The sequence below is a fragment of the Nipponia nippon genome, unplaced genomic scaffold, assembly GCF_047370975.1.
Source record: "Nipponia nippon isolate SJK-2023a ecotype South Korea unplaced genomic scaffold, ASM4737097v1 scaffold_10, whole genome shotgun sequence".
Lineage (NCBI taxonomy): Eukaryota > Metazoa > Chordata > Aves > Pelecaniformes > Threskiornithidae > Nipponia > Nipponia nippon.
The window spans coordinates 919801-932972 of NW_028262291.1; the positions used below are offsets into that span (position 1 = coordinate 919801).

The window sequence follows — 13172 nt, forward strand, 5'->3', positions numbered from 1 at the left end:
GCTGTCAAGAGCAGATTGGAAAAAACGAAGTCCACCCTCGCCGCTCCTCCTTCCCCTCGCCCCGTCTGCACCAGAAAACCCAGCTCAGCGCCGGGCTGCGGCCAGCGCGCTCGCCCCAAGGCCCTCGGCACCCAAGTCCGCTCCCACATCGGCGCCTTCCAAGCACTTCCAACCCCCGCACCCCAACGGGTCCGAGTGGAAAGTTCGGGCAAGGAAGAGAAGAACAGCGCAGCACCGGTTTGTTTTCTAAATCAATACGATTTTTCAAATTTATTTTTTAAGAATTACTTCTAATATATCTTTCTCACAGAAGGAGGGTATAGGGAATGTTCTCATTCCGTCTGTAAACACTGAAATACAGATCTGGGAAACCAGGGAAGAGACACAAAAAAGTGCATTTTACAAAATTATCAACTAAAATATATTTTACATGTATTACGTTTCAATTTAAATTCTACCGACTGCATTTTCAGATTCAAAAAATATTTCCATATCTAATAGATTAAAAAAGCATGAAATATTTTCATTATGGATAAGACATTTCAATTCATTTACATGCTGTTCGCACAACAGCATAAGCAACCACGTGAATCTGGAACAATGTTCTTGGCCTGAAGCAGATTCTAGCATGAGACGAGTCAGGATTAGTCCTCTCCAGACACGGGCCGAAGCCCGTTCCGGACCCAGGGCAAGGACAATTTCTCTTCTACCTGGAGAGGAGCCAGGACAAAGGTGGGAGCGGGGGGAGAGGGGTCAGAAGAAGGGGTTTCAGCGAGTTACTGTGGTTTCCAAGGCCGAGTTTCAGACCCTGCCCTGACTGTGCAGCAACGCCCAGGTTTGCCTGGCAGGGGGGTCCCGAAGCATCCTGCGTCCGATGGCACTTTTGCTAGAGGCAGGCGGCCGCAGGCAGCTTGCCCGCTTCAGGCCGGGTGTCGGAGGGGTCCCTACCGAGCCAAGCGCCTGCATTTAGGGCCTCCCATCACCTTCCACGCCGCCAGCGCGCCACGGCCCCAGGGTGCGGCTGCTGCCTTCCCCTCCCCACCGCCCTGCCGCCATCCCCTTTTGCGACAGCAGGAGCAGCTCCGCTCCTCCAGCGCCCTCCCTCCCCGCTAGGGAGGGGAGCCCCTGGATGTCCTCTCCCAGTGGCAGCGGCCACTTTCTCCAACGCCTCCTCGCGCCCCCGTGACGCATTCACCCCAGGGCCCCAGCAGCGCTCCCCACTCCCACCGTGACGCAGCACCGCCCTACCAGCGCCCCGACCGCATCGCTCCAAGAGACCACCAGTGCCCAAGTTAATTGTTAAGGAGGAATCTGAGCAATCACTTTGACACTAACAGTATCTTGAGGTATACACGAGATAAGACGCTTCACCCACAAATTCTTGCTTGCACACCTAGGATCAAACCTCCCGGAGCTGGGTGTTTTCCCCTGGGCTACGCAGGCGAGAATAAACAGGGCTTTTCTGCAACATCGAGCGGGAATCGCCCACCAACAGCAGGGAGACTTGTGCCCTGCTCGCCCAGATCTTGTCATCTCCTCTCAAGTCATCGTCTTCTAGACACGTTCCCCTCTTTGGTATGTAGAGCGAATCTCTGGAGAACTCCTGCGTTAACGAACGATTTCCACGTAGCGGATTTGATGCTGTGGGGTTGTCTCTCCGGGCACGCAGCGGCCGGAGCAAGCCAACGAGCCCTCCGTTCCCACCGTGCCGGCATCCGCGGGGAGTACAGGTAGTGCTGCTTCCACTGACAGGACAACGTTAAAGCGGTATGAACACCTCCACCATTTAACTTGAGTTCAGAAGCCCGAAAAGACCGGAAAAATGCAGATCCCTAGTTTCAAAGAGCGACTCCAGCCAGCAGGAACGCGGGCTGAGACGGTGTCGATTCTCCTTCTTTACGTTAGTGCAACTAGAACTGGACTCCCAGCTTGGTGCGAGTGACTCAAGGGACTGTTACGCTGTCCTTTGGTTTGCTTTAGAATTAACTCCAACAGTTTGCGTTAAGATAAACTCACGTCTATCTAGGATCTATACACGTAAGGCAAGAGGCAATAGCTGCGGGGCTCGGGTCGCATTTGTCGATGCGAACCTTTCCCAATGCTCAGTTCCTTTCGGGAGCCACAAAGCCACTTTGGTGAGCTTGCTCGGATGCCAGGATGAGTTGGGAGGGGGGATGGCTTCAACAGTACACCCACGGTCAGGACAGTCACACAAGGGGAGGGGGGTAGAATTTAAAAAAGCCAAAAACACTCAAGAAAAGGCTTTGCCATTTCACCCTCCAGCCTCTAGCTTCTTCACACTGAAGACGTACGGGGTTAAAAAAGGACTGTAAACGACATTACAGGAAAACAAACTGGGAAGAAAGAGTAAGCCCACTTCTATCACTACGGGCCCCTAAGCCGTTAGAGGAAGAGCAATGCTCAGAAGAGAAAGCGCGGTTCGCGCCAGCGGAGCCCAGAGCACGTGCTCCCAGGTTCAGAACGACGCCCGCCCGCTGGCGCTGTGCTTTACGGGGCAGGCGATCCTCTGGGGCAAGGGCAGGGCGTCTGCACGGCCACGCAGCTCTCTGTAACGCTGCCCTGGGGCGGGAAGCCTATGATCCCGCCGGCCCCTCTCTGCTCTGCGACGGAGCGGGTTTCCGAGCCTGGCTGCCAAGCCCCAGTCCGGGCAGTGAATCACAGAACAGCGAGGCGAGGGGAGGGGAAGAGAAAGATGAGGGAAAACAGGGGTCACCTCTTCCCCTGACGGAGCAAAACCTATTCAAGCATGACACAAGGCCACTCTGCATCCAGGCAGCTTCCAAAGCAACAGTTGTATTTTGAAGCAGCTCTTACCCACCGGGAATCCTCACAGTCCGTCCTGCGGGACAAAGGAGACTCTCCTGCGCTCTGCCAAGGAACCGGTCTCAGTCCTCACACCTCACGTCAGGGCACGAAACCACAGAACTGTCACAGCTTGACTCAGACAACGCACCAAAGCACCCCTCCGGCACCTTTCCACCATTCCCACCAGCGATGGCTCTGGATTCAGTTTACTGGCTTTTATCCCCTGCAAACCCCTCCCAATATATGCATCTCTAGATACATATATAGATATAGATTTACATATGCAAGTACCTATATCTATATACATATATTTATTTTATACGTATATATTTTCATTTATGCTTTTAATGAAGTGCTGTGCTTTCAACTGCTGCCTTCCTCCACAGGGATCTGCTCCTGCGCACGCTTTTCAGTCCGAGGAAAGAGCGCTGGGCGCTCTCGTCTGCAAGCAGCACAAGGTAAGTCGTCGAGAGCGCACAGATGTCCCAGGCCGTCAGCCTGCCCTCGGCTCTCCGGTGCCGCCCAGCCTCACCGCGGTCCCACTGAAGGATGGTGCTACTGGGGGTTCTTCAAGATGCGCCCATGTCTGAAGTCGTAGACGTGACGACAGAGGAAAACCAGCTCGGGGTCCGTGTCCTCGGGCACCTTGCGGTGCAGAGGAGTGGAGTACTCTTCCGAGGGAGGAACCATAATGGTTTTCCTGCCTGGGATCCCTTCGACTCGACGCTTTGCCAAGGCACAAAATCTGCAACGCAATTACGTTAGAAGTTAGCACGAACTCGTTTCATCTTCCCGTTTGTGTCAGTCTGTCTCGCCTGAAGCCCCAGCCGTGGCTGCCCGAGGGGAAGGGGAAGGGGAGGAGCGCGGAGGAGAATTAAGCTTTGCTCAAGAGGAGGAGGTGAAGCAGCTCTTGCTTTTGATCCCACCCTGAACTGCAGGAAGCAGCACAACCGTTTGTATTCCTGTACTGATGCTGTATAGCACGGAAGATGACTGCAATTAATCCACCATGCTTTTACTACTTTGGCCTCGTTTTTGTTAATTAGTCCCAAAAAAGGCTTATGCATCAGGCTGCTGTTTAGGCAAACGAAGAATTCAGGATTCCTTCAGGGAACATCTCTCAAAGGTGACCTTACCCACAAGAGCACGAAAAAATTCCTGCCAAGAGCTATTCCAGAAGCCTGGGCTGTTAGAAAGGAAATGAGCTGTTTGGATCCAAAGCTTAGGGGGTTTTTTTGGTTGGTTGGGTTTTTTAGAGGTTTCAAAAGAGCGAGCAAAATTCGGCTTATAAAGAGTTTGTAAAACAGTTTCTTTTTAGCTATTCAAACAGCAGAGCTCTAGGCTAGGAGCAGGAGGACTACGAAGAGTCTACACGAGGGCTTCACCATCCCCTCCGTGGTAAGGCTGCGCAGTTCACAAGACGCGCCCAGCAAAACTGAGGAGATTTAAAGCACTGTTTTGCATTATGGATTTGTGTGTCCATTCAACCCCTATTTTCATTCTGCCCCGCGCATCCATCCATCAAAGGATGGCAGTCTTGAATATGGATGCTCGGAAGTTCTTACTGACAAAGTTTCCATTCGGTCAGCAAGAGCTGAACAGTAAAAGCCTTGGTCGCTACCCTGAGCGACGCTGCTGCCAGAACACCCAGATCTGCCAGCACATGCACTAGCGTCTAGTGCAACGCTGACAAAAGCACATCAGCAGGCGCTCTGGCTAGCTACGGCACCCGTGTACCGCAAGGGACAGACAGGATGATGTCCTGCCTGGCTTAGCTTTTGGAGCTTTTAGCTCCAAGTTATGGGTTTTCCTGCACTGTCCTCCGCTGCCGCCCACATGCTGTGGCACCAAGGTCATACAAGTACACACATTTGTGAGCCCTTCAAAGCATATATATTACACAAAACAGACAGGTAATGAATCTAGAGAGGACGAAGCACTTGCAGACTGCAGTACCAAACTTGTACGCAGAGTGAGCATAACTCACCCAGCTCCAGCTAGACCAAAGTCTGCAGGGCTGGGACAGTTCTGCTGGGTGGTGGCTGGAAATGGAAAGAGTGACAAGAGCTGGAGACAGATGAAGGTCTCGGGAACAGCAGCAAGTTAAGAGCACCACCTACCTGCAGTACTCTGCAAAGGTCAGCACGTAGCATTTCTCCTCTATGCAGGCAACACTGTTTTCGTCCTGATGCCGGGATGCAAAGATCTCATTCTGCAAGAGAAGGAAGGAAGAGGTCACCCAGCTGGCCAGGAGCCCCAGGGAGGTAGGGCCAGCTCCACACCTTCACCCATCACCTTAAAGGGGAGTCTATCAAAGCATGCTCATAGCAGATACTCTTTAGAGTCGATACTTTGCATAATCCAGACACCTTCCAGGTGTTTTGGGACCTATTCATAGCATGCACCAGAACTGTATCCAGCAATACGTGAGCAAAGCATTAAGAGTTCTCCCGTCATTTAACACTGCCCACTTTGTGAGGCCCAGTGTCCAAATCCCACACATACTGCCAACGTTACAGAAGTGCTTCAGCAGCAAGGCCACTACCAGCCACACCACTCGGCCCCCTCTTTCCTCCTGGGGATGACAGACAGCTGGTGGCCACCGCTGGGAAGCGTCCCAGGAGATGAGCTTTTGCAATGCTGCGCTGGACGAAATAAAAGCAGCGTTTTGAAAGCACTACTGTGATGCCTGGGAACGACAAGGAGACAGGTAAGAGGGAGGAAGGCTGAGGCCACCAGGGGAGGTGCTGCAGAGGCTCAAAGAGGAGAACCCCTGCAAGAGGTGCCTTTGCTCCAGCTTCTCCAGACTCCGACTTTGTGCACAGACTCCACGTGGAAGGAGCCTGCAGACCGCATCCAGAAAACCCAGCGAGCAATGCTCCTGCGGGCAGGAGGTCGGAGCACTCCCCACCCACACAGCTCCTACGGATGCTCTTCGTTCGTTTTCCCTTTCCTGTGCTGCAAACCCTTCCAATTTGTTTCTACAGCTAAGGGTTGAAATGGATCTTGAATAGCACTTTGCTGTCTTTTCTACTACCCTTTGACACACAACCAGTCTTTCTAACCCATCTCTGTATCAAAGCTAAAGGAATCCCTTCTTTTCCAACCCTTCCCTCACCCCAATTCAATTAAAAAGGCTGGTTTAGTGAGGGAAGTAGCAATAGTCTTTTTTCCCAGGGTAATTTAGGAAACTTGGCTCTGCAGCAGGCAGATATGGGGCAACCCAGATGGAGCCATTTGCAAGAATTTCAGGTGTGGTTAGATCAGCAAAGATGATCTCTGGGAATAAGGATGCTCTGCACAAGTCTGGAAGCGTTACTCGCAGGCTTTGTTTCTGCTCACAGCCCCGAGGACGGAAGCTGGAAGGGAAGACTCACAAAAGGGTCACCGTTTGGGGACACGCTTAATCAGAGAAACTGAAAATGCCACACCTTGCTTCTGCACATTGGGGTTTTGGTCTACTCCTTAAATCAAAACTATCTGAGTCATCTTTGGCAGGCCCATCCCAGCTGCTCAGCCCAAATGGCACCCTCTCATTTGAGGTCTTGGGTAATTAAGCAGGTGTGCAAAAACCTGGCTTAATTCCTCCTGGCCAGACTACTGGCACTCTCTACACTAAAATGCAACTGGATACAGTCACACTTAATTTATGGACCAGAAAACTATAAAGTACCACATTTTGGTTTCGAAAGTCATCTGTGCCCTGCAAGTCAGGCAGGTACAATTCCCTGGCTGTTCCCCAGTCCTGCTCTCACCTCCTCCCTCCCCTTTCATTTAAAAAGGCAAAAAAAAGAAAAATGCACCAAGTATTTTGGTGGGTTGAAAACAGCAGTAAATTCTCCATTCCCAGTTTAAAAACAGCCTGTTCTGTCACCCAACACAAGCCCATGCAAAGCAGAGCAAGGCGTGAAGTCATAATGATTCACACGTTTTTCCTTTTCAAAAGCGAACTCTATTATACTGGCACAACATCCTTGAGTCAGTCTTTAATTCTCATCATAAATCTATGCGGGGAAGGATGATGCATCCACATTTCTGCAGAAAACAAACAAGCTTCTGGAGCTTAAGCAGCAGATTAAGGGATTTATGATAAAAAGGCAGCACACGATACAGGTACTCCAATGTCCTGCAGAATTGCAGCAGGAGCTTTTGCACCGAGCTCTGCGTTTCTGGGTGAATTAGAATACCCGTTCTGGAAAGGCGTCAAGTGATCTCGATTCAGTATAAACTCACTCTTCCTCACTCCTAAGGTAGCAGTCAAAACAACTTTTCACTCACTGCGCAGGATTTTCTCAGATTAAAGGGAGAAACATTAAAATTTAAGAGGCAGCCACGTAAAGAATGCAGCAGCTTGTTACAGCCCAGAGTTTCTACACAGGACAAGAAATTGGGGAAAAGCCCAGGACACCACCACTCAACACATGTGGCAACAGCTGCATCACAGCCAAGAGACTGCTCCACCTTACTCAAAACAGCAGCTCAGCCCCCCGAGTTTGAGGCCACCCAGGAATGCAGGGAGATACTCAGGCTAATCCCCTCTTTCTGCAGAAACACAGACGTAGCAGGGGGCCCTGGCCCCGAGTTTCGCATTCGGATGGCTCACCTGGTGCATACTGGGATTGCGGCCTCCCTGAGTGTGCTCCGGTCTGTAATACCAGAGGAGGCTCATCATCAGCTCCCCTGCAAGAAGATTTATTAAAATACGTCAAGCCTCAGTTTTCTCGTAGGGTTTTCCCACTAATATCCAGCTTCCTCCTCCTGCTTCATCCCTTTCATTCCCGTAGCGCTCACGCAGAGGCAGCTGTGCCGTGATAAATATTTCATGCTGAACTAGGTGTCCTTTTGTCACAGCAAGAAGCTGTATGAAGTCGGCCACACTGCTATTCCATTACACCTTCACCCCCTTCTACTTGTGTTACATCACCACAGAAAGGTCAGTTAGGCACAAAAAAACCCAAACCCAACCAAAATCAAACTTTTCCATCTGAAAAAAGTACCCATCCAGACAGCAAGCTGGAAGAGATGCTCATCCAAAGCTTGGTACTTGCAGCATTAGCTCCCAGGTTAATGCCAGAATTGCTGTCACAGGATGACATGACCGAGATGGGCCTCGCCACATGCTGATCAGTTCCTTTTACACATAGAATTTTTTTTTTTTTTTTTTTTTTTTTTTTTTTTTTTTTACTTTTAAGCAAGACCTGTACTTTACACCACTTGGCACAGCTTCCTAGTCTTGGGTATCGCTAGTTGGGACGGGACCTTAACATCAAAACCACCCTACTCCAATCACCGCCTCTACTCAGGTTCCATCAAGAGCTTCTGCAGTAAGGCCGAGCTCCGCACCAACTCCCAGCCCAGATGCTGGATAGCGCATCTGAGTAAACAGCAGCTCCTGAGACGTCTGTTGCAATGAAATAATAAAGGAGATCGTTGCTAAGACGGGCACTTGGCAGATATTATGCGCTTTCACGACCAGGAAGATTTTGATTACCAGTCCCAGGCTAGTGATTAAAGAGCATTTCAGCTCCCGGAACAATCTGAACGAAAGCCATGGAGCTAATCTCCTCCTCTTCATCACCCGCTCTGGCAGCGGTGGAGCACCCTAACAAGCCTGCAGCTCCCCCGAGATCCATCACTTCCCCAGTTCCAGCTCACCCTCGTCTCTCAGGCACAGAGGCAATACAGACTCTTTTGGCACAGTACCTGTTTTAGGGTCTTCCCACAGTGCCGATATCTTCGCAACGTATGGCATCGATTTCTTCCGGGGTCCTGATTTCAAGAGGACAGTATCTCGTACCCGGATAATCTCCCCATCTCTCTCCACAGCCTGATAGCTCTTGCGAACAGCCGGCTCCGGTTCGTTCTATACCATTAGAACACACACAAAAAATAAAGCAACCTGAGCGCACAGGCAGAGAGTTATTTTATTGTTTGCTACCCCAATCCAAGACTCCTTTGGTCCTGCTGAGGATTAAAAACTTGCCTAAGCCTACTCAGAGCTAAGTCCTTCCACTCCAGCAGATCTCGGAGAAGTTGTAGAGCATAACGCCACTCGTGACATCTCTATTCCCACCAGGTTGGTTTATAGCAACAAAGACCAGGTCAAACGCATTACTTTTTCTATGGGCAGGGCATTCACAGGTAAAGAAAGTTCACTGAGGAATAGCATCCAAGTGCTCGCAGGTCATACGTTGCCATCATTTTCAAATAAAGCAAAACACAACTATTTCTCCCACGTAGTGCTGGCAGTAAGGGGCAGCTCAGCAGCGGGACCGCAAGTCTCACAAAAGCACGTATTTCTGAAATGAACACCCTTATTTCAAATTAAAAAAGCAATTGCTCCTTCAATTCTGCATGCAAAAAACCAACCTTCAGAAAAATCACCATTTTATCTGCCTACCTCTAAGTGTGGATTTCCTTCATATTCAAAGGCGCAGAAAACTAGGCCTATTTTGAATGCTGTGTGTTTCTCCGATACAAACATTGCAAGGCAACAAATAAAACATGAAATATTTCACATGAACGGGGGAGGGAGTAGCAGGGAGGCTGTGGCCTACAGCTTTCCTCAACGAGATTGCTAACGTTTCCTTTTTACCCTCTAACATTACAAAACGATCACTTTTTGGACTATGAACTGCGGGGGTTATTTTATTTTATCTTTGCTCTGAAAACTCATTTCAGAATGCCTGGGCAGGATGGGTTTAACCTCCTGCCAGACCGCCCAGGCAAAATCGGAAGCATTAGGCGTCAGGACTTAAGGAGATTAATGGTGCGCTGCTCCCTTCAAAGTGTCGAAGTCTGAGCGACGGACGCAGGCAGCCCGTCTCTGGCTTCCACGGGCTTCATCCTTCCGCAGCCCTTGGTACCTGTACGCAGCCCTAAGAGCTGAAGCTACAAAACCTGTCCTGGATGACGCTCGCAGCAGCTCGACGTTCTACCACCGCACCAAGCGGCAGCGCAGACGAGTCCGCTTGGACCACAGCTCCCCTTGCTGCTGACATTTACTCCGCACGGTTCAACGCCTTGTCCCACCGTCCCAGACAGCACATGGGTCCAGATTTCAAGTTCACAGCTCTTACATTTTAATAACATGAAGGACATTGCCTTCTCTCTCAATTGACATGGACTTTACTGTAGCCAATTACATTTTCTGGCAGGAAATCTCCCATCTTGCAGGAACTAGTCTCTGAACACAACAAATGGGAAAGCACAGACAAGAAATGCTTGAAGGAGTGACTGGCCATGCCACCAGATAAGTTAGAAGAATGGGGATATTGGGTGCTAGAAAAATTCCACCTGGGAGCCAGGATACTGTCTCAGTCCACTGTGCTGTCTGGGAGATCCCATGAGTGAGAACCACCTTATGAGAGCTACATTTAGACAACTGCTCCTCGTAACAAGGCCAAAGCCTCCCTCATTTTCTCAAACAGGTTTGCCCTAACCCGGGAGGAAGAAGCTGGAGAACGATCTCGCTGTAGGAGGGACTCACAGGTGCAACAGGTGCCACCCTTGCAAATGCCAAAGCCAGAAGTATTCATCATCATGGCATTTCAGCTGACACTAGCACAGGAGCAGCAGGTTTTCCTTCCCTCCCAAACTGCCTGTCATGCTGTGCAAGGTAATAGCAGGGCACATGAGAAGAACAAAGCCAAGAGCAGCTCAGCCTCGAAGCCCAGCCAAAAGGCACTATTTGCTTGTCCAGCAGGTTCTAGGTGGCACCAAGTGACCACCTCCACCTTGAAGCAAGACCCAAAACGCTCTCAAGCCTTCAAGATCTTAGTCCCCTGAAGATGCAAAAATGGGTATAGCCATACACACACACAAACCAGCACTCCGCAGACACCTACCACAACGTAGACGGCCTTCTCGCAGGCTGTGCCAACGGGTATCCAGCCATTGGTAGCTCTCCGCCTGCTAATGCGCTGCTGCTTTGGATGGGAATGACCTCCCGCTGCTTTGCTGTCAGAGGCGTGGAGACAGCCCGTAGTATTTCGGAGACCGGATTTGGAGCCACTGGGAGGCTTTGAGCTCTGTGGACATTCTCGGGCCATGGTCTGAGGGTCAGAGTTGGGGGTCTGCAGATGAGGAACGGGTTCTGCAGCCGGTGGCACGCTGGGTACAGGACATCCTGAGAGCGGGTGGGCAGGCGATGCGGGGTGCCCTGCCACGGGGATTGTGAGGTTCAGCTGGTCCAGAGACTTGCAGCCTTCTAACAGAAGGGAAGAAGAGAGGCATGGATCTCATTTGAAATAGGAGACGACTACACAAGTCAAGACTGTCCCAAACTACCACCGCTTTCCCCTGAAATTCCCTTTATTGCATTACCGCAGTAAAGACTCTTCACGTTGTAATTTCATTTTGCACTGTCACTGGATTCTGAAAGCAAAGATATTTCTAAGCCTGCGATGCTCCAATATGTTGCTGCCGATGACACTGCACTACAACAAACCCATCCGAAACCCCCGAAGTAATGCCAGCCAGTAACACACATAAGGCTGGCCAGTGTCCAAAGCAGTTCCAGCCTGTCATATGTATAAAAGAAATAAAAGGCTTATCAAAATGATGGGAAGGATTAAACCACACTAGCAGAAGCAGACAGCTTCTTTCAAAAAGACAAATTCTACTAATCAGGGAAAATGGAGAAGATTCTCCAAATTAACTCCAGAAACATGAAACAGCGTGGAACAAAACTATGTAAGATGATGCACGCTGCTGCGTTAGCAAAGCTGTGTTGCTGAAGCAGGCGCATTAACCACAACAGGTCGGTTAGTCGGCTGACGCTGCCTCTCAAAGGCATCCCAAAACACCGCACCGCTCCACGAGTCACAAAACAAGCCCTCGGCCCAGGTCAACGTGTCCAAGAGGAGCAACTCGGATTTGAATCACCTCCGTCAGCAGGAAGAAAGCTCCCAGACCAACACACAACGCGCCCCTGTTCCCTACATCAGAAAGCATGCTTTTTGGGCTGACAAAAAGGGCAGCTTCAGGCAGCCTCCAGGAGATGCCTCCAGACTGCAGCATGTCCTAGCAGATCTGTGGGATCTCGCTGCTGCAGAGCTGCAAAGAAACCTAAAAGTGAAAAAACATCTGAAGCCACCAAGCTCCTGATAAATAACTGCTGCGATCCCCTGGCAACAACAGGAAATTATTGCCTCCTGCCTCCCACTTAACCCTCCCCAAGAGGCTGCAACAGAGCCGCTGCCGAACGGCGAGCGTGAGGGCTGCCACGGACCGTCCCGGACGTTGCGGACCCTGAGCAGCAAATGCCACAGCGACTCCCTCAGCGAGCCAAGACGTCAGGATGTGAGTTCAGGTAAAGTGCCTGGCCTTGGCAGTGAATCACCTCTTGAGTATTTTGCTTACAAAAGCAGTTTTCAAGCTTGAACTAAAGCAGGATGAAGCTTCACAAAAGTATCACTAAACTTCAGGAAAGCAGTGCAGACCTGGCCTTGCTGCCCCCACCGGGACTTGGCTGCACACACTGCCAGCCCCTGCACCGGCACGGTGGCTGCAGCATCTCTTGCAGCCCGGCCGATCTCATCCCCACCGCCCTGCGTTCAAACGGCACGCTGCAAACCAGCCGCGGGACGGGGAAAGCACCGCCTCTCCCCCACGTGCGGCGGACCACGACTGCCCAAGATTACAGTCCGATCCCTTCATTTGTACCAAACAGGCACCGATATTTCTGTACGAACATCTCAAACACACCAAACGAGGCAGATATAACGCAAGGCACGCGACACGTCAAGCTGGATCCCCTCGTACCCGTGCTCTCAGATGGGAGCCTCTTGCTTCCAGCCAAAGTTCTCTAGTTCACTAAAATAACGCACGAGGGAAGGATAAGATTTCAGAGGCGCACACGTATATAAAAATCAACTCCTAAGCTAAGTCCCTGTTAATATTCTAGGAGACCTCCTTATAGATTTCAATCCGCAAAACAAAGTCTAAATTATTCCGATGTTGTAGGCTTTTAAATCAAAGTTGCTCACAGGAAGGAAATCAGAATCAGCGAAGCATTTATACTTACACTCAGCTTTAACACAGAAAGCACCGCATCCAAAAAACGTGCTAGAAAAAGAAATTATCTTGCCACTTACAAAACTACACCGAGAAAGATCTTAGCAGCGGGGTGACACACCGCGAAGAAATACATGCCCCTGGGACCACTACTGCCCCTGCCAGCACCGTGAGAAATTGCCAAGTTCACGGGGAGGGCTGAACTCCGAAATACTCTGTTTGCACCGCCCGCATCCTTCTGGTTGCATGAAGTTAGAGGCACCGGCATGCAAAATTTCAGGAACAAAGTCGACTGACATGACCTCGGGGCACTACACAGAAAACTGTCA

General features: G+C 50.6%; 1 protein-coding gene across 1 annotated transcript in view; it reads right to left on the reverse strand.

The window, feature by feature from the left end:
* Nucleotides 1-238: 238 nt before the first annotated feature.
* BAHD1 (bromo adjacent homology domain containing 1) overlaps nucleotides 239-13172 on the reverse strand; it is a 40650-nt gene continuing 27716 nt past the window's right edge. Inside the window, exons 3-7 of the mRNA XM_087739946.1 lie at nucleotides 10674-11035; nucleotides 8530-8689; nucleotides 7430-7506; nucleotides 4947-5038; nucleotides 239-3571 (exon numbers count right to left, since the gene is read on the reverse strand). Coding sequence (XP_087596072.1) covers nucleotides 3382-3571; nucleotides 4947-5038; nucleotides 7430-7506; nucleotides 8530-8689; nucleotides 10674-11035 — 881 coding nt within the window. The 3' untranslated portion in view covers nucleotides 239-3381. The remainder of the gene's footprint in view (nucleotides 3572-4946; nucleotides 5039-7429; nucleotides 7507-8529; nucleotides 8690-10673; nucleotides 11036-13172) is intronic.